The sequence below is a fragment of the Rissa tridactyla genome, chromosome 9, assembly GCF_028500815.1.
Source record: "Rissa tridactyla isolate bRisTri1 chromosome 9, bRisTri1.patW.cur.20221130, whole genome shotgun sequence".
NCBI lineage: Eukaryota > Metazoa > Chordata > Aves > Charadriiformes > Laridae > Rissa > Rissa tridactyla.
Genome location: NC_071474.1, coordinates 21,686,746 through 21,708,082, shown reverse-complemented (window position 1 = coordinate 21,708,082; position 21,337 = coordinate 21,686,746). Strand labels below are relative to the sequence as shown.

At 51.6% G+C, this 21,337-nt stretch overlaps 1 protein-coding gene across 1 annotated transcript; it reads left to right on the top strand.

Moving 5' to 3' along the window:
- Positions 1-15: 15 nt before the first annotated feature.
- Positions 16-5,304, top strand: LOC128914944 (coiled-coil domain-containing protein 81-like). Its single transcript, XM_054214675.1, has 9 exons — positions 16-133; positions 307-413; positions 1,006-1,159; positions 1,376-1,632; positions 1,831-1,916; positions 2,275-2,393; positions 2,730-2,844; positions 3,568-3,677; positions 5,204-5,304. The coding sequence occupies exons 1-9, from the start codon at positions 16-18 to the stop codon at positions 5,302-5,304; spliced, it is 1,167 nt and encodes a 388-aa protein (XP_054070650.1).
- Positions 5,305-21,337: the final 16,033 nt, after the last annotated feature.

Here is a 21,337-nt window from a genome sequence, read left to right as displayed (position 1 = left end):
TTAGGACGAACAGGGATGAGCTCCCAAATGGCTGCTGCCACTAAGGAGCGACCCGCCAGCGTGAGGCGGAGGAAGATGGACTTCTGGGATGGGATGGAGCACACCTTCCTGATGCCCAGCATCACCGCCAAAGGTACGGGCACCCACAGCCACTGCCGGAGCGTTTTCATGACCGACCGCTGCAGCGCTGCGTGGGCGAGATCAGCACTGCAGCCATCTCAGGGGTGTCTCCATCTGGGGCTGGGGACAGCAATGACACTTTACATCTACAACGCACTACAGCTCAGGGCATGTTGGAGGGTTGAGAGCCGGTGGACATGGAGCATGACCTGGTTTTCCTTTGTTTTCCAGAGAAAAAGGCCATCTGGGATGCGGTGGCCAGCTGCGTTGAAAAACAGCTCCTGCTGCGCAAGGTGGGGCGACACCCGCAACCTCCTCATCCACCCAGAGGGTGGGGGGTCCCCATGGCCCTGAGGCATGGCCTGCAGTTACTCTTCCCCTCCTCAGAAAGCAGGAAACCCACCCCAAAAATCCCCACCGGTGGGGCACACAGGGCTCATACTGTGGGGTATTACGTGTGGTGGAATCCTAGGGTGGTCAGAGTTGGAAGTGACCTTAAAGATCATCTACTTCCAACCCCCCCACCATGAGCAGGGACCACTTTCACTAGACCAGGTTGCTCAAATCCCCATCCAACCTGGCCTTGAACACCTCCAGGGGTGGGGTGGGTTTGTAAGTGGTATTGTACCGCAGAGCTGATCCCGGTCACTGGAGACCCCTGGATGCCCTTGAGTTCCTCCTGCCCTGACTCCAGCACTGATCCTTTTGGAGGGGGAGCCCTCAGCGTCTCCTCCACAAAGCCCTTCCCGCTGCCCCGGCTTGTGCCTCTGAACAGCAGGAGCGGGCAGGATCCAGCCTGAAGCACCATCCCTGGATGGGGCCACCCCCAGCCTTCCCTCCAGCCAGTCCTCACCCTTCGGCCCTTCCCTTCTCGTCCACTTGCAGGGGGTCCGGATTCCCTCCCTCGGCTCCTTCGACACTGTCCGCCAGCGGATCCAGGTTGGAGACAGGGCCGTGACTATCCAGAGCCCCACGTTTCACCTGGCCGTGAGCCTTGCAGTTGGCCACAACCTGACGGATGACAAGGCCTACCTGCCCGGTAAGACGGCGGATTAAACCCGGGCTGGCTGCACAGTCATTGCATCCCTTCCCTGGATCCAAAATGCTTCCCGAAAGCAACTCCCCCCCTGCAGAGCAGACCCAAAAATGGGGTTCCTCTGGGTGGTGCCATGATTGTAATACGCAGCCCTTGGGAAATGCCTGCAGAAGGATACCACTGGCTGAGTGTCTCCATCCCTCTCCTGTGGTTTTCCAGGCAACAAGGAGGTGGAGCCCCTCGCATACGCCAAGGTGGCCGCGGCAGCCTCTGTGTCCCGGCTGAAGGCGGAGGCCTGCATCCAAGGCACCACTTCCCTCCTGTCCCACTGCCTGGGGAAGGGGGAGAACATCGCCCTTGTCCTGAGGGACGTAGGAGTGCTCCTCATCGAAGACAGGAGGGTAAAAATGAAGTATTTTTGCACCTTTCTGGAGAGGATGTCTGGGACGAAGAACTTGGCAATAGCTGGGTTTAAGGTGAGCGGTTTGGCTTCTCCACGGCCTGTGCACTCCCACAGCGGTGCCCCAGCACCGCTTGCATGTGGCCCACCGCCAGCCCCTCGGGACAGGCGAGAGCTACGGTCCTACCAACTCTCACTGCCTCGGGCTCCTCCAATATGAAATGCCTCAGCCATGCTGAGGACATCGTGGCATCTTTGTGCTCCTCCGTCACAGGTCCCCCAGCTGCTGGACATGGTGGTGTCCCAGGTGGTACCTCTGGCCTCCCTGACATTTTCTGGCCGTGTCATCATCTTTCCAGAGTGAGTACATCTGTGGAAGCAGCCTCTAGCTGCTCAGCTGTGGTCTGGTAGCGTTTGCTCCCTGTGACACCGCGGCACCAGGCAGCGACTGTCATGGATGTCCCCAGCCCGTGGTCACTCCTGTGAGGCAGATCTGATGGGAAAGATGAAGGACTTTAGGTGACACCTTCTTCCCATCATGGCCCGGACTTCTTTGCAGGGTTACTCCATTTCCCGGGGTGGTCCTCTGGGATGGGGTGTAGTCAGCTTGGGAAAAAAACATTTTTGTGTGCAATGCCAAAATCTGCTTGTGAGCAGGTGATGGCAGCAGGGGCTGATGGTGCCGTGGGTCATGCCCATGTCATCTTGTTTTCTCCAGGTTTGTACTGGAGTTTGTGCCCAAACCACCGCCCAAGGTTTCCACCTTGGCAAAAGTCCCTGGTGAGGAAAATCAGGAGAAAAAAGATGGTTTTCCAGCTCTCGGACAAGGCACAGAAGGTAAAGCTACTCCCGGCTCCTTTCCATACATAGCCAACCAGCTTCTGTGATATATTGGGCAAAATCCTTCGGCGATGATTGTCAAAAGACTCCAACTTGTGCCGAAGCTTCATGACAGCTTGGCGCAGCCTTTTTTGCTAACGACACTTTGGCTTCCATCGAACCGAACCCAAAGGTTGGGATGTGCCCAAGGGAACAGTGGGAGGATGACAATTCAAGGCCCCTGGGAAACGACCCCTCTGCAAGAGCCCCTGTCCCGTCACTGGCACCACCCAGCTCCTCCTCAGGGCGGCAGCATCTCAGCCAAGTTCTTCTGACAAGGTCTTTCTTTCCCAGTTCCAGTGAGGTTTCCTCAACTGTCCTCGCACACTTATTCCACCTTGATGCGTAATAAAGCCCGACAGCTCCAGGCAATGGAGGAGACGGAGAAGAGGAAGAAGTCTCACATCAGGTGAGTCTGGAAGCTCAGGGCTGGCATCTGCACAGGATTGTCTGCTGACCCAGCACAAGCCCATTCCCCACCCCAAACTCTCACTGTTCATCACCACCCAACAGTGGAGAAGGCAGAGCCCGGAGGGGTGGGATGAGGCTGCCGGGAGCCCCCAGTTTCACAGGGCTGGCTCCTCTCCTTCCCCTCAGGAGAGCCCCAGCGTGGCCTCCGGAGCTGTGCACCGGGACAGCCGTGTGTCGGCCCAGTGTTCTGGCTCAGGGGGCCTGGCTTAGAGAGGCACATGGCTCACAGGGGCACGATGTGGCCGCAAACCCATTGTGTCCTCACGCAGACTGCTCCCGTTGTGTCCTTTCAGGGGGCTGCCAAGGATCCCGAGAGACTCCTCTGGAAAAAGGCAGCCTGTGACCAGCCAGCTCAAAGGCAGATCCCTGCAGAAAAGCCAAGCATCAATGCAGAGCCAAGCACAGGCAGCGAAACCTCTCAGCGAAAAGAAACCTGTCAGCGAAAAGACAGTTTCCTTCCAAAGCAAATTGCTGCCAGTGAGCTCTGAGGCTAGGCTGCCTGAGGAGCTCACCTGCAAGGTCTTCATTCCACAACCACCAAGACCTGAGACAGAACAATTGCTAAAATCAAGGCCTGAGATGTTCTGGTCAGTGCTGAAAGAACCGCAGAAGACCATATTAGCGGGATACACCTTTGATCCCTCCCTTTTGGTGCCACCAGTGTACGAGGCATCCACATCTATGCAACGCCAACCACTGAAGGCCAGATCAGTGGTCTCCAAGATGGAGTGGCCCTGGCTGGAGTGAACAGGACTTCCGGTAGCAAAACAGGTACGTGATGTGGACCTGTGCCATCCTGGGGTGCTATTTCCTTGCAGAAACGCAGAGCTGGGGGGACAGTGGGGACTCCTCAAAGAGCCCTCAGTTCTGATTCTATGATTGATGTCATGGCTAAGGTCCCCCCTTGGGTTCTTCCATCACCAGGGGCGAGGTCCTCACTTTCCAATGTTGTCCTTTCTTCTGTAGCCCCAGGAAACACACGAGGCCATGTTATTTGGCCATGTGTAGACGGCCTAACTAAGCGCAAGGCTGCTCTGGGCCCGAGAGGGGACTGTTTCTTCCCAGCTCGTTGCTCCTTTAGCTTCCTGGTGGGAAGAGAAAGGCTTTTGGGGAAGGTCTGGCACAGCCTGGGAGCAAACCGCTGCTGCTGGAGAGGCTGCAGAGAAAGGGTGAATGGAGGGAGAGAAACAGCTACGCTGCCCTCAGTGTCCCGACCTGAAGCCACGCAAGGGGTCTGCGTGTGGGCAAAGATCTCCCAAAACCTGCACTGTTGTTTTAGAAGAGTCTCTCTTCTTTTGCAGAAACCCATCTCTCTTTGGGACACAAGGAGCTCGGGAAAGAGATGAATAAAAACACAATGGAGAAGTTGCAAGAGTGTCGACTTCTTTAATTGTTCACAACGGTCGTTCACCGGAACGGGGGAGAAGGGTTTTTCCAGCGGGCTGTGCCTCTGACCTCAGCCTGGTGTGGTGCTGGAAGTGGGGCCACCTGAGGGCCTTTCCCTCAGGACCTTTTCCATCTGAGGGACTTTTTCCATGGTCACTATATAAAGGAACCTGCTTTCTGGGGCAAGAGAGGGCAACTGAGCCCTCCAAGCAATGTGGAAAATATATAAATGTTCATGAAGGGGACAGGAGAGGATGCGAGTGCATCTGAGCAAGCATGGAGGGCACCTACGTGCCAGGGCAGTGGAGGCCTCCTGAGCTTTCACCCAGGAACATGAAGGACGGGGAAGGAGAGAAACCAAGGCTGAGCCCAGCTCTGCTGGGCTGGACATTCTAGTTCTACTTGGGGCTCTTTCTTATGATATTTATCTCCCAATTTATATCCTTTTTATATCTCAACTTATGAAATCCTCAAAGTAGGTCTGCTCTTTCACCAACCCATGGGCCACTTTCACTGGCAGAAGATCCATCTCCAGTCCCAGCACCATGGTACTCATGTAGCCACTTTGCAGCGGCATACCTTTCTGCACTGGTTTACAAGGGATCTGATGGTGCCCCACTGGAAATTTGAACATCTTGTTCAAGTGTCAAGCCAATGGGCTCTGTATTATAGAAAAGCTGGCCTGCATTAAACACAGAAAGCGTAACAAATCATTCTTACAGGTACACTTCTCGGATCAGCAGAGATCATTTCCAGGGAACTTAAGCACCAGACAAGAAGAGTAACTGTTTGCCTTAAGTTACTCCTGGCTTTTAAGACTAAGAACAGACGTTTCCACGTAGACTTAATACAAGACGACTAAAAGTTGTTCATGAAAAGTTATGTGACAATGTTTTTACATTCTGACATAGAGTCTAGCAGAGAGTCTGGACATCCAGGAGCCTCAACTCTTACGTTCTGGAATTTCCAGCTGATTACTCAGCCTTACAAGGTCTACAAGAAGAAAGCTTAGTTAGGCTTAGGGTGAGCTTTAGGGAACAGGATCTGAAAAAACCCTTACTAACACCAATCCCATATGCTTTGGGAAACCAAGTAGCTTTAGGTACTGACGCTCAGAAACTTATAGGTTAACTTCTTCAAAACAGGCATCTCACTGTTGCTGGAGTAGAGCAACTCACGCATTCACCTGCCTCCCGATGGAAAGGATGCCAGGATCACAAGTCACCAGCATCCGATTTTCACTGTCTAAAAGGCTTAGAAATCATGAGACCATCACCCCCACTTGTAAGCCTCGGCACTCGCTTCCTTTTCCTCTCAACCACTTAGCGCAACTGCACTGAAGGAGTTATTTCTTTTTAACATAGAAGGATTTCAACATCCAAAACTATTTCAGTACATTTTTAGCCCGAACCATGGCATTTTGTAGGTACAAGATCAAACAAACTGGAGCACCAGGAGGCCTAGCAACATGCCTTCTGATAGCTGCTCATTTTTATTGGGGCTTTTTTAAATATCCTGTCCTTTAGGACAGTCGGGTTCCCTCCTTCCCAGAGAACTCAAACTTGCAGAATAAACTTTTCAGAAGGCAACACACACACACAAAAGACTGCTCGTTCAGTGAGGCCTTCTCCTTGTATCAACAGAATCGCATTCACCAAAAAAGAACCAACTATCACTTGACTGCTCAGTTGAAGGAGGTTGCGGAGCTTGTTGTTAGACAGGGGGGTGGCAGGGCAGAAAAGATCGACAAGCAGGAGACCAGCGGACCGCCAACCCTAGAATATCTCAAGTTGGAAGGGACCCATAGGGATCACGGAGTCCAATTCTGCTTGAAATTGAAAGACAGGAATATCGACAATTGTCTTGCACGTTCTTTAATCCTCAGTTTCTCTTCCAAAATGACTAGCACGCTAACACCATCAGGTATTTCAATAACGCCAACTGATCTAATACAAAAGCCAAGGCCGCCCATGCCATGAAGTTAATCAGTGAGGCTGTCAACTACTCACTCATACTGCTCAGAGAAGAACACAGACATACAGTACCACCACCTTAGAAGCATGGGAAAGGACTGTTTCTGGTCAGATAAAGTCAGTGGTTGGAAAGAGCGGAGCATTTACAGCTATGAAAAGTCACTACTCCAGCCCAATTACAGCAGACACACGGCCTGGAAATACAACCACTAGATAGTAAGTAATACGAGCTTTGCAGTTTTTCTCCATCCAGTTGTTACAACTCTGGCAATCTGTATGTGACTTCTTAGAATTCATTGCAAAGAAACCAGCAGCCTGCCCAAGCAGCTTGTAGGTTGCCAGCAGACATCTCTGTTTTAAACATTGAGGTCTGCACGCGCAATTGACTTGTAACGAGCCGTATGAATTGATTTTACATTAGGAGAGGTTCCTATTATCTTCCCTGTCCAACAGCCTTTCCTGGTACCAAACCTGCCATGTTTCAAACAGGTATTAAACTTAAGTTTACTTGGAAGAATTTAGCCAAACTCTATTGAGTACACTTGAGTTCCCCATTCATTCAACGAGTTGAGCTCATTTCTAGTAAGTTACAAAATCACAAGAATTCAAGCCGAATTCAAGCCTTTGCACCAGTCACGTAGCGCAGCAGCAAGACAGACCAAATTTTGACTTTCAGGACAAGTTTTCAGCACGCAACCAACTCTGACCTGCAAGTAGTGCCCAAAATTCCCACACGCTGACTGTGCGGCCGCGTAAATCTGGTATGGGCCGACCCACTGAACCGGGTAAAGCGCCCGTGAGGAACTCGGGCAGAAACCGAGCCTCGTCTCCTGCCTTGGGTGAGGCCGGGGCGCCGGGAGCCATCGCCTCGTCTGCTGCGCTAACTCCAAAAGCCTCTAAAACGCGGCCAGCGGAGCGCGGGCAGCGCCGCGGGGAAGAGCTGGGCGACGTCGGCCGGGCAACCGCCACCCCCGAGGCGCCTCGCGCCGCCCAACGGCTCCGCGCGAGCCCAACGGCCGGCGGGAGCGGCGCGCGTGGGGCCCAGCGGCGCGGGGCAGAGGCGCAGGGGGCGCGGGGCCGGGAAGGGGCGGCGGCCCCGCGGCCAAGACGGCCGGGCCGGGCCGGGCTGGGCCGGGGGAAGCCTGTGCTGGGCCCGGAGGCGTCTGCACGGCCAAGGGCTTTCCCCGAGAAACAGACGGGGCTGCGCTGGCAGACCGCGTTCGGGTGTCGGGCCGGGGGGAGCCGCTCCTGCGGGCCGGGAGCCGACGAGCGAGGGGCGACCGGCGCTCCAGAAGCCTCGCTCAGCACATGCGGGAAAATCACCTCAGAAGACACGGAATCTGCCCGCGCAGGCGCTTCTTCTGGACTCCCATCGGTGAAGCCCCAAGCGGCCCGAGGCAGAAACCTCGCTTCTCCCCAGGTGCTCTGGGGACTTTACTCAGCACGAGCCCCAGCTTCGTCCTGTGCCCTGGGCGCCCATCGGTGACCTCCACAGAGAAAAGCCTGTTGGTCGAGAGGTTTTGGCCGGGATGTGGCCGAGACACCACAGAAGGTGCCTGACCTCGAAGAGGGTGTGGAACCAAAGGACGTGTCACACGTGTTTGTTCTGCTGCAGCTGCTGACTTCGGCAGAAGACAGCAAAAAGTGGAACTTCTGGACCAAAGTCGAGCCCAGAGTGTATCCCAAACTAACCTGGGGCAACGATAATGCTAAAACACCCCCTCTGTTGCAAATAATGAGCATGCTAATTAGGTAACCTCCCTCAATGGTCTAAACATGACCCGAGCTGCATCTGTACAGTCAGGAGTGGCGAGTGAATCATTATTGACCAACTAGCTGTGTTTCATCAATAGAAAGATTGGGCAGTTGGAAACATGACCTGTGCTGGCTGTTGATAAATGCCCGGCACCTGATTCTGCAGAACTGAAATAAAAACAAATATCTCCACTCCGTGTGTGTACTGGCTTTCGCACAGCGGCTGAAGAACCCTCATTTTTGGTGACCCGGGTGGGACAGCCATAAGGCCTTGCCCGGACCGTCTTGCCGTCCCCGGTGGCAGAGAATTAGATGGGAGAGGACACCAGTGCGCACCGTCCAGTTGATCAGGGAATCCTCCGAATCCCCTGCGGTGTCAGGGCAGTGAGCCACTCAAAGGTGCAACGCCCAAAAGAGAGATCTGTGCAAGGGTGAAACCGAGTCAAATTCCTGAATTTGATTTAATTAGTTCAATTAAAATCATTCAAATGAATTTGATTTAATTAGTTAAATTAGATCAAATTTAATTAGTTCCGCAGAAGACTATAAAGTCGTACATAGATGCTTGGTATCAGGGGAAAAGTTTACCTTTGCTGACAAATGGAAGTCAGAGCCGCGCATGCACAGAGGAGATATTGGTTTAGATACAAATGGACTATAAACTGAATATAAGTGGAATATTGGTGGAATATAAGTGGAATATGGGATAAAGCCAATCCACGATTCCTCCCCGTAGTCCTCTGGGTTGTATTTAACAAGTTTGGAGGAGATCTGATGACTTGCCATGAAATGAAAAGACACTGCAACCAATGGTGGCCAAATTATAAACTGGATGATGATAAGCAATGGCTGGAAAATGGGACTTTGCAATTTAATACTATATTACAATTAATGTTGCTTTGTCGCTGACAGGGAAAGTGGGTGGAGTGCTTTACGTTGATGCTTTAGAAGGTGATTCCAGAGATAATTACAAAAGGGATAATATAATGTAAGAGGAATAATATAATGGAAACAGATACTAAAAAGCAGTATTTCCATCTTTATTATCTGGAATTATTATCTAGAATCATTTGATAACATATCTTCACATCTCAAAGTCAGCAAAGACCACAATTTGCTGCATTTAGACTCAGTGGGGCCTTCAACCTCACTAGACTCACGGCTTTCAACCAGCCTCAAAACAGCAGAAATTCAGAAGCACATCTATCAGGAGATGAACACAGAATCCAAACAGGAACAAGACAGCAGAATTAAGCTACAGCACTGTATCTGATAAACAATTTTGGACTACCTTCAGGGTTCAAAACAAATTGTCTATTAATAATAACTGGATAATCCACACCACAGAACTATCAACATACTTGAGTCAAAGGATTCCTTAATAGAAGACCAAAAACATTTTACAAAGTAATTGATTACGCATTCATTTCTAAAGGTAACTTCACCAACTGAACTCTCATTTATAAACACTGATGGAAGTTTGACAGTATTGATTGCACTTTGATGCTTATTGGGAGACACCATGTCAAAAAAACACCTTTCAGTCCTGTCTAAGCACTTAAAAAAAAGGCAGCATTACCACAAAGTAATGCATGAAGTTGCCTGAGGAGTGATGTTTTTACTCAAGATCTAGACCGTTTATTCCAGAGCCTTCTCATCAGCAGTCTGAAATTCAGTAAACCAACCCCTGATTCCGAGTTGTTTGTCAGCCCGTTCATGTTGTTTTCACTCACTTAACAACTGAACAGCTTACTATCACTTTACTTTTTCTAAACATACTTAAGCCGTACATTTTTGCAGACTCATCTGTGGTCTCGTCATCTACAGCCAAATTAAAGAAAACTGATGCAAGTCTTGTATTTTTACACATGGACTCAGATTATCAGAAAAAAAAAAAGCAATTATGTCCATACAAAATGAATTTTGTGGTATATTCTGCTAAAATATCATTTGTTCAACTTATCCCTCTCAAAATGGAGATGAGTGAATATTGGTAAGATTTTAAACAAAGTTTGAGGACTATTTCATGATAGCAATGTTTAGAAGTATGAATTACTCCTGATTTGAGACATTTAATAAAGTCATCTTTGTCCTTTCTTCTTTTATTATGAAAGCACTTCAACTAAGAGAAATTTGAGCGTGGCTATCTTCTCACAGTACTAACTAATTCCTAACCTCATTCCTAACTAAAGTATAATTAAGATACCACATGCCATTGCATATCAGTTAAACCTCTCATTACGTTTCTGAAGAACTGCCGCACAGTGGAGGTAGATACCTGCAATTTGAAATGAGAGGCAGACATGAGGTACTCTAACATTTGATCTTCATTTTATGTTAGTGTAAACGGATCACCCAAAGAAACGTCACTCACTTTGAATGTTACCAGAAAGCTACATTGAGGAGGGGTGGGAGGGAAAAAGGAGGACAAATCAACACTTTCTCCAAATTATAAAAGTATTTACCAAAAAAATACCTGTTCAAATTGCAGTGAAATTACCATTAAACCAATACAATAAATCCTTTTAGGATTTAAAATGCTGCAGATCTAAGAGAAGTGAATTAGATACTGAGTAACATGCTTGTGATCGAGGCAGATAAAAGAAAATAAGTATTCATGACAGTTTTCTGTTAAACTAAAGCCATAATCCTGTGAAAAATGTAGTCCACAATCTTAGAAGAACAGGTTGCCCAGGGAAGCTGTCGATGCCCCATCCCTGGAGGTGTTCAAGGCCAGGCTGGATGGGGCTTTGAGCAACCTGGTCTAGTGGAAGGTGTCCCTGCCCAGGGCAGGGCGCTTGGAACTAGATGATCTATAAGGTCCCTTCCAACCTAAACCATTCTATGAATCTATGATTCTATAAATCCCCTACAACTGAAACCAGGACTGAGTTTCACGAGTATGTTACGGACTTCACTAGCTGAAGTCCGTAACTTTGGTTTTAATGTAAGTCACCTCTAGCTACAGTTAGAAGAGAATCCTTCCTTATTGCAAAGCAGCAGGGACAGGAAGAATTTATTAACAAACAGGAAGAACTGTATTTTTAAATGCAACACCACCTAACCACAGGAGCTAGCCCTGAAAATGTTTACTTGAAGACCTTACAAGTGTTTCAGAGAGTCTTCAAACACGTAATTCTCAATATTCTCTGCCCTTTCACACATGGCCCCTGTACACTCACAGATTGAATAATGATATTATCAGGAACACATTGGAACAAAGCCGTGCAGTGGTTTGTGCTGTGTGGGACTGGAATGTTCTCATCCTTGGTAAACCCAAACCATTGATGCTGGGTTTTAACCAGTGCTTGACACTAAGGCAACGTATTAAGTCTTTCCAGTGGTCTTTACCAGCAGAAGCCACATGAAAAAAATTTGTTCGTGATACTGCCCAGAAGTGCACAGACTTATCTGTTCTAAACTTTCTTCTTCTCCTATTTACTGCCTCCAGAGCAAAGTAAAGAACATCCGCTACTCCCAAGTACTTTTACTCCACAGGAAACTGCAATGACCTATCAGTAAAATAATTCCTAAAGCTATGAGAAACGAGACTAAGGTAAAAAACTGGCAGAAAAAAAGCATCAACTTATCACACTTTAAAATCTGTTACTTTTTGGTAAAATAGGTCAGCCAACTACTGACTTTGGCTCCAGCGCCTTTCTTATGTATTTAGGGATAAATAACTTCTCGAGTTTCAGCTTTTGGGCAATTCAGTCATTGATACAAACTGGACGCCAAAACAACAAAGAAGGTAAGAAGAGACCAGAAGCCCTACCAGAAGCCCGCACATGTGCAGTAACCAATGCAAAGGGTTGCAGGAATTCATGGGCAGAGCACTGTCGACGCCTAAAAACTAATAGCCCGTGATCAAATTAGCTTGAAATACAGCCAGCCCCACTCCAGCCACTATTGAAAAGAAAGGAACATGGTTTGGTGGGGGCAGGGTGACTTCCAAGCAGCACAGAAGTTTCCAATCGTGAACCTTCTCAGCAGGAAATTTTACCACCCTGGTAATTTTTGCACCTTTCTGGAGAGGATGTCTGGGACAAAGAACTTGGCAATAGCTGGGTTTAAGGTGAGCGGTTTGGCTTCTCCACGGCCTGTGCCCCAGCACCGCTTGCATGTGACCCACCGCCAGCCCCTCGGGACAGGCGAGAGCTACGGTCCTACCAACTCTCACTGCCTCGGGCTCCTCCAATATAAAATGCCTCAGCCATGCTGAGGACATCGTGGCATCTTTGTGCTCCTCCGTCGCAGGTCCCCCAGCTGCTGGACATGGTGGTGTCCCAGGTGGTACCTCTGGCCTCCCTGACATTTTCTGGCCATGTCATCTTGGTTTCTCCAGGTTTGTACTGGAGTTTGTGCCCAAACCACCACCCAAGATTTCCACCTTGGGAAAAGTCCCTGGTGAGGAAAATCAGGGGAAAAAAGATGGTTTTCCAGCTCTCGGACAAGGCACGGAAGGACTGGAATCACTTATCCGGCTGCGGGGCTCCCGGCTCTCGGCCCTGTCCGCACTCGCAGCCCAGGCAGCGACAGCCAGCGCCTCTGCACTCAAAACCTGATGAACAGGGGTTTTCGCCCCGGAACGAGCCCCAGGGATGCTGCATCGCTCCACGTGGGGCACCTGGAGCGGGGGGAGGCTGTGTGTGTATCTGACAGCAGCGAGTCCGATGGGGACCGACGAGGGAGGCTGGTGCCTTACCCATGACATAAAAATCAGTGATTTTTGCTTTTCTGCATGAAAATGGTTTGGTTTGGTTTTTTTTCCTTCCCAGCTGCACAAATTCAGGTGGATTTGGCTTTCCTGGCAGCCCCAACTTGGGATTTTTTTTCTCCCAAATTGTCGTTTTGCCCCCCAGGGCAGACCCAGGATCGGGGCCTTTGGGGTATTTTTGTGCCATGGTGGCAGCTCCCGCTCAGTGTGCGCGGCCCCGCGGGGGAAAGTCCCCGTTCGGGGGAATCGGCCCCAAATTGGGAGGGGAAAAAGGGGAAGGGGCAGCTTTGGAAAGCGCTTTCACGTCTTCAAGAGAGATTAGAGAGGAGGGTGAGTTTCTAAATCCCTTCTAGAAATAGGCTTTCTTTGCATTTTAAAAACCTTAGAGAACATAGACATTTACATTAACGGATCTGTTCACGTGCAGATGGATCAATTTAGCGAATATGTATTATCTGTTTACACTTAGACAGAATATCTGTTTAGACTCAGATGCATTTAGACTTCTATGTTAACACTTATTCTGTAGAACATGGATTTTGACATATATTTTGACACTTTAGTATCTTTTTATATATAAATAAGTATATATATTTATATATTTATAAAATATATTTCTATGTATTTTATATAGAAATAAATAAAGCTCCAATTGCATGCAGCCACCTGGGGCTCCCCCCGGACAGAAACCAAAGGTGTTTTGGCTCTGAGGGAAGGAGCTCCCATGCCTTCTGGCTGGCTGGGACCCCTCCAAGGTAGCAGCACAGGCCGGTTTGCCTCACCATGCCTCAGGGCCATGGGGACTCCCCACCCCGGTAATCACAGGCCTGTCAGTCTCACTTCAGTGCCTGGTGAAATTATGCAGAAGGATTTTCTGGAAGTTACTGGAAAACACCTGAGACACAGTGCAGTCCTTGGTCATAGCCAGCACAGGTTGACGAGGGGAAAGCCCTGCTCAGCCAACTCAGTTTCTTGTCTTGACCAGCTCACACGTGTAGTTGACCAAGGAAAGCAAGTAGATGTGGTGTTTTGGGATTTTAGCAAAGCTTTTGGTACTGTCTCTCAAAGTATTCTTCTGGGTGAAATGTCCAACATACAGCTAGACAAGTCGATAAGAGGTTGGGTGACAGGTCTGGCTCAAAGGGTTATAGTAAATGGGGTTCCATCAGGCTGGTGGCCAGTCACCAGTGGGGTTCCCCAGGGCTCAATTTTAGGGCCAGTGCCCTTTCCTGGTTTTATAAATGCTCTGAAGGCAGGAATCAAATGTACGTTGAGTAAGTTTGCCAACCATATTGAAGTAGGAGGAGCTGTGGACTCCCTCGGGGCTAGAGAGGCCTTACAGAGAGATCTGGATAGACTAGAGAGCTGGGCAATCACCAACCGTATGAAATGTAACGAGAGCAAGTGCCGGATTCTCCACCTGGGACGGGGTTATCCTGGGTACACGTACGAATTGGGGGACGAGAGGCTGGAGAGCAGCCCTGTGGAAAGCGGTCTGGGGGTCTGGGTTTATGGCACGTTGAACAGGAGTCAACAGTGTGCCCTGGCAGCCAAAGGGGCCATCTGGGTCCTGGGGTGCATCAAGCACACCATCGCGAGCCGGTCGACGGAGGTGACTGTCCCCTCTGCACTGAAGTGGTGCGGCCCCACCTCAAGCTCTGCGTGCAGTTTTGGGCGCCTCAATAGAAGAAGGACACCAAACTGTTAGAGTATGTCCAGAGGAGAGCGACCAAGATGGTGAGGGGGGACCTCATGGCAGTCTACAACTTCCTTAAGGCGGGCAGTGGAGGGGAGGCGCTGATCTCCTCTCTCTGGTGACCAGCGACAGGACACGAGGCTATGGAATGAAGCTGCATCAGGGGAAGTTCAGACTGGACATTAGGAAAAGGTTCTTCACCGAGATGGTGGTCGGGCACTGGAGCAGGCTCCCCCGGCAAGTGGTCATGGCACCCAGGCTGTCAGATTCAGGGAGCGTCTGGACAGTGCTTGTAGTCATATGGTTTACTTTTAGGTCATCCTGCGGGGAGCAGGGAGTTGGACTCGGTGATCCTTATGGATCCCTTACAACTTGAGGTATTCGATGATCATAGAGACCACACGTCCTCTCTGGCATTTCACAATCCTCATCGTACACGTTTTTTTTCTTTCGATGCAGTCAGAATTCCCCCTCTCCCAGCTTATCCCCACTGGGTACTGAAAAGGCCCTGGGGCACCTCGTTTGAAGCGCTCAAATGCAGCCACCCACGGCTCCTCCCGCTCAGAGCACCCAGGCGTGAGTGGACTGAGCCCCTGGTGTTCATGGCAACCGGGATTAAAATACGAATTTTGCACAGTGTGGGAAGGCCGAGCGTATCCCGACCGGCTGACCTGCCAGAGCGGTCATTTTCCCTCTGTGCTGTCTGCTGGTTCCAGGAGAATGCAGAGGATTACGGGGCTGACCAGCACGGGCGCATGTTACCTGGACACGGGACACGGAGGAAGGAGCCATGGGCTGGGCCCTGCCCCACCACAGGGCGCTGGCACAGGGGCAGTGGCAGCCCCACCACAGAGGGCAGCAGGGCAGTGGGTGCCTTGTCACCGTCACCAGCGAGTCAGCGGTGGCCGTGTCACAGTGGGCAGCGTGACCAGCAGTGGCCGTGTCACCGTGATGTCGCACTGGGCCTGTGACACGGCCACACAGGGGTACAAAAGGGGCCGCAGGGCGGTGGGTCCTGCACCCTGGAGAGGCGTCCTTAGGACGAACAGGGATGAGCTCCCAAATGGCTGCTGCCACTAAGGAGCGACCCGCCAGCGTGAGGCGGAGGAAGATGGACTTCTGGGATGGGATGGAGCACACCTTCCTGATGCCCAGCATCACCGCCAAAGGTACGGGCACCCACAGCCACTGCCGGAGCGTTTTCATGACCGACCGCTGCAGCGCTGCGTGGGCGAGATCAGCACTGCAGCCATCTCAGGGGTGTCTCCATCTGGGGCTGGGGACAGCAATGACACTTTACATCTACAACGCACTACAGCTCAGGGCATGTTGGAGGGTTGAGAGCCGGTGGACATGGAGCATGACCTGGTTTTCCTTTGTTTTCCAGAGAAAAAGGCCATCTGGGATGCGGTGGCCAGCTGCGTTGAAAAACAGCTCCTGCTGCGCAAGGTGGGGCGACACCCGCAACCTCCTCATCCACCCAGAGGGTGGGGGGTCCCCATGGCCCTGAGGCATGGCCTGCAGTTACTCTTCCCCTCCTCAGAAAGCAGGAAACCCACCCCAAAAATCCCCACCGGTGGGGCACACAGGGATTATGCAAGGGTGATATCACCTCAGGTAGGTGATATTGTACCGCAGAGCTGATCCCAGTCACTGGAGACACCCTGGATGCCCTCGGGCTGCTTCTGCCCTGACTCCAGCACTGCTGTTTTAGAGGGGAAAGCAGAGGGAGAGGACTCAGCATCTCCTCCCCAAACCGCTTTCCACTGCCCTGACTTGTGCCTTTGAACAGTGGGAGCTGGCAAGGTCCAGCCGAAAGTACTGTCCCTGCGTGGGGCCTCCCCCAGCTCTTCCCTCCAGCCAGTCCTCACCCTTCAGCTCTTCCCTTCTCTTCCACTTGCAGGGGGTCCGAATTCCCACCCTTGGCTCCTTTGATGTGGTCCCCACACAGACCCAGGTTGGGAACGAAATGGTGATTATCCAGAGTCCCGTGTTTCACCTGGCCAGGAACCTTGGAGAAGTCCACCATCTCATGGACAGCAAAGACAACCTGCTTTGTAAGTCGTTGGATTAAGCCCTGGCTGGCTGCATGGTTAGGGTGAAGAGCGGGTGTCGCATCCCTTTTCTAAAAGCTAATTACCCTCTCTGCAGAGCAGGTCCAGAAATGCCCTTTCTGGGCAATGACTGCGATAAGCAGCCATTGGGAAATGCCTGTGGAAGGGCCACTGGGTGAGCACCTCTGTCCCTCTCATGTGCTTTTCCAGGCAACAAGGAGCTGGAGCCCCTCAAATATGCCAAGGTGGCCACAGCAGCCTCTGTGTCCCGGCAAAAAGTGGAGAGTTGCATCCAAGGCACCACGTCCCTCCTCTCTCACTGCCTGGGGAAGGGGGAAACCATCGCCTTTGTCCTGAGGAACGTAGGGGTGCTCCTCGTTGAAGGCAGGAGAGTGCAAATGAGATTCTACTATGATTTCCTGGAGAGGATGTCTGGGAAGAAGAACTTAGAAAGGGCGGCGTTTAAGGTGAGCATTTTGGTTTGCCCACTGCTTGGGCTTTCCCACACAGTGTCCCAGCACTGCTTGCATGTGGCTCGCCAGGACGTGGCCATCCATTCAACACCAGTGAGAGCTACAGTTTCAGCATCTCTCACTGCCTGGGACGACTCCTAAATTGAGTGCCTTGGACACGTTGAGGATTTCCTGGCATCTTCATGCTCATCCGTTGCAGGTCCCTCAGCTGCTCAAAATGGTGGTGTCCCGGGTGATACCCATTGCTTCCTTGACGTTCTATGGCCGTGTTATCATCTTTCCCGAGTGAGTATGCTTGCAGCAGATGCAGCTGATCAGCTGTGGTTTGGTAGCATTTGCTCCTTGTGACCACGGGTGTCCTCCCACGGGGACGCGGGCAGTAATTATCATTCATGTGCCCGGCCTGTAAGGCAGATCTGATGGGATGGGAATTTAGGTGACCTGGACTTATTTGACAGGTGGCCCCGTTTTCTAGGACAGTCCTCAGGTATGGGGGATAGTTGACTTGAGAAAACAACGGCCTTTACAACAGTGCCAAAATCTGCCTGTGAGCAGGTGATCGTGGCAAGCGGCAAGGGCTGGTGGTGCTGTGGGTCATGCTGGTGTCATCTCTTTGTCTCCAGGTTTGAACTGGAGTTTGTGCCCAAACCAATCCCCAGGGACATTCTGAAGGCCTTGAGAAAAGTCCCTGGTGAGGACAGGGGGACGAGAAAAGAGGGTTTGCCACCTCTCAAGCAAGGCGTGGAAGGTAAAGCAGCTCCCAGATTGGGCAACCAGCATCTGTGATCTGATGGGACCCTGGTGATCGTTACCCTGGTAACGATTGTCAAAAGGCTCTGACTTGCGCCAAAGCTTCACACCAGCTTGGCACAGCCTTTTCTCCAAACCACTCATTGGCTTCGCCACAACAAAGCCCTGCGGTGGGATGTGTCCAGGGGTATGGTGGGAGGACGCAATCCAAGGCCCTGGACTCCCCCCAGGGAATTAGAGCTCTGAAAGACTGTCACCTCAACAGCACCAGCTCCTCTTTCCCAAATCTGGCACAGATAACGCAGTTGCAAACGTATACTGTGCCATGGAAATGAGGAGCTGGGCAAGAGCCAGTGCTGGGGAGAGCATGAGGGCTCTGGATATGGCAGCTGCAAGGGCAGCAGAACAGCCACCTTGGGCATTTTGGGAAGAGGCCTGAGCACCCCTGTGTGTCACTCGGGCCAGCAGCATCATCACGATGCTCTTCTGACGAGGTCTCTTCTTCCCAGTTCCAGTGAGCTTTCCTGAACTGCCCTTGCCCGATCGCTCAAGCTTGACTACTACTGAACGCGAGCAGCTCTGGCATAAGAAAGCGACGGAGATGAGGAACACCTGGGTTAGGTGGGTCTGGAAGCTCAGGGCTGCCGTCTGCACAGGGTTTCTGACCCAACAAGAGCCCATTCCCCAGGCCCAAACACTCGTCACTCGCCACCACCCAACAGTGGAGGAGGCAGAGCCCAGAGGGGCAGGACGGGGCTGCCGGGAGCCCCCCATTTCGCAGGGCTGGCTCCTCTCCTTCCCCTCAGGAGAGCCCCAGCGTGGCGTCCTGAGCTGTGCACAGGAAAAGCCGTATGTCAGCTGGGGGTCCCAGCTCAGGGTGTTTCCTGACCTGAGCGCAGCATTGGCTTAGCTGCCAGTGGCTCTGGAAACAGGCACGTGGCTTGCGGGGCAGGATGCAGCCCCAAACCCTTCATGTCCTCATGCAGACTCCTCCTGTTATGGCCTTCCAGGTGGCTATCAGCAATCCCAGGGGCCTCCTTTGCCAAAAAGCAGCCTGTGGCCAGCCATAGGAAGAGTAAACCCGTGCCCAAAGGCCGGGCACCAGAGCTGGGCCAAACACAGGCAGCACAACCTCAGACGTGCAAGGGAAAGAGAAAAGGAAAGCAGAAAGAGGCCCATGGAGGGGGAGCGTGGAAGATGGCCAAAGGGAAGATCTTACACAGTTGTGGAGCCCAGACCCTGCCTCCACCACCCGAAATAGCCGTACTTTCGCCATCAAGCTCTGAGGCCAGCCCACTCAATGCGCACCTCTATGATGTCTCCTTTCTGATGCCACCGGTGGATGAGGGGTCAATGCGATGCTACTACCAGAAGAGAAGATCAGGGCTGCCCAGAACGAAGGGGCCCTGCCTGGACTGATCAGGACTTGGGGTGCCTGGAGCAGAGGGAGCACCATCTGAGGTAGCAAAACAGGAACGTGACGTGGACCTGCGCCATCCTTGGGTGCTATTTCCTTGCAGAAACGCAGAGCTGGGGGGACAGTGGGGACTCCTCAAAGAGCCCTCAGTTCTGATTCTATGATTGATGTCATGGCTAAGGTCCCCCCTTGGGTTCTTCCATCACCAGGGGCGAGGTCCTCACTTTCCAATGTTGTCCTTTCTTCTGTAGCCCCAGGAAACACACGAGGCCATGTTATTTGGCCATGTGTAGACGGCCTAACTAAGCGCAAGGCTGCTCTGGGCCCGAGAGGGGACTGTTTCTTCCCAGCTCGTTGCTCCTTTAGCTTCCTGGTGGGAAGAGAAAGGCTTTTGGGGAAGGTCTGGCACAGCCTGGGAGCAAACCGCTGCTGCTGGAGAGGCTGCAGAGAAAGGGTGAATGGAGGGAGAGAAACAGCTACGCTGCCCTCAGTGTCCCGACCTGAAGCCACGCAAGGGGTCTGCGTGTGGGCAAAGATCTCCCAAAACCTGCACTGTTGTTTTAGAAGAGTCTCTCTTCTTTTGCAGAAACCCATCTCTCTTTGGGACACAAGGAGCTCGGGAAAGAGATGAATAAAAACACAACGGAGAAGTTGCAAGAGTGTCGACTTCTTTAATTGTTCACAACGGTCATTCACCGGAACGGGGGAGAAGGGTTTTTCCAGCGGGCTGTGCCTCTGACCTCAGCCTGGTGTGGTGCTGGAAGTGGGGCCACCTGAGGGCCTTTCCCTCAGGACCTTTTCCATCTGAGGGACTTTTTCTATGGTCACTATATAAAGGACCTGCTTTCTGGGCAAGAGAGGGCAGCTGGGCACTCAGAGCAATGTGTTGCAAAACTGAATGTCCCTGGAGGGGAAAGGAGTGGAGGGCGTGCAGCCGGGGAAGCATGGAGGGCGCCTGTGTGCGGGGGAAGTGGGGCCACCTCAGCTTTCAGCCAGGGCCGTAAGGGGCCAGTGAAGGCAAGAGAGCAAGGCTGAGCCCAGCTCTCTCTGCTGGCCTTTCTCCTTCCACCTGGGGTAGAGCCAGGGCTCTTTACTCTCCTATTTATCTCCCAGTTTATCCCATTTAGATCCAATTTGTGTGTCTACCTAGGAAATCCTCCAAGTAGGTCTGCTGTTTGGCCATCTCGCGGGCCACCCCCAGAGGGAGAGCTCGTCCATCTCCAGTCCCAGCACTATGGCCCTCATGTCCCCTGCTGTTTCCTGGCATTTTCCTCCTTACTCAAATCCATCCTATCCAACCAACTGTCCATACAGGAAGGTTCTGCTCAGGACCCCCTCGGGCATCTGGGAGAAGGGGCTGCCCTGGTGAAGGGGCCAAATGATGAGTGTTTTCCTCCAAGCTGAAGGTCACTTTGCAGGGGTGGGTATTTCTGCACCGGTTTGCAGGAGACCCGAGGGTGCCAGGCTGGGCATTTGAACACCTTATGGAAGTGCCAAAATGGAGAGACCTCCCCAGAAGCAGGAGCTCTCTGTTGGGTGAGTTGTGCCTGCCTGGGGTGTCTGTAGTGTCACCCTGTCCAGCGGAGCTTGTCTCATCAGGTCTTTCTACCAAGGGAAATCATAAAATCATGGAATAATTCTGGTCGGAGGGGACACCCAGAGGTCTCCAGACCAAGCCTGTGCTCAAAGCAGGTCCCATCAGGCCTCTCCAGGACATGCCCAGCTGAGGTACGACCACCACCAAAGTCACGCCCCTCTGGCTGCAAGAGCTGCCCGCCCTTTGTCTAAAAAGCCCTCCTTTCTAACTTCCAAATCCTCAGCTTTGATTCACAGCCGTTGTGCTGAGGGCACAAAGCCTCTACATTTTGATCGTCCAAAGCTGCATCTTAAAGCAAAAAAAACAAAGTCTCATTTCAGTGTTCAAAGCCTCGTTTTTAAGACCCAACCCCTCGTTTTTAAGACCCAACCCCTCGTTTTTAAAGACCAAACCCTCATTTTCAAGATGCAAGCCACATTTTTAGTGTTTGTTGTGAGCATCATTTTTAGTTTCCATAGTGGGCTCTTATTTTTAGAGCCCAACGCATCAATTCTAGGGTGCAAAGCCTCAATTTAATCACCCAAACACTCGCTTTCAGAGTGTTCGAGTGTCCGTCTAAAAACGAATCCTCATTTTTAGATCTAGACTCTCAAATTCAGTTTCAAAAGCCTCA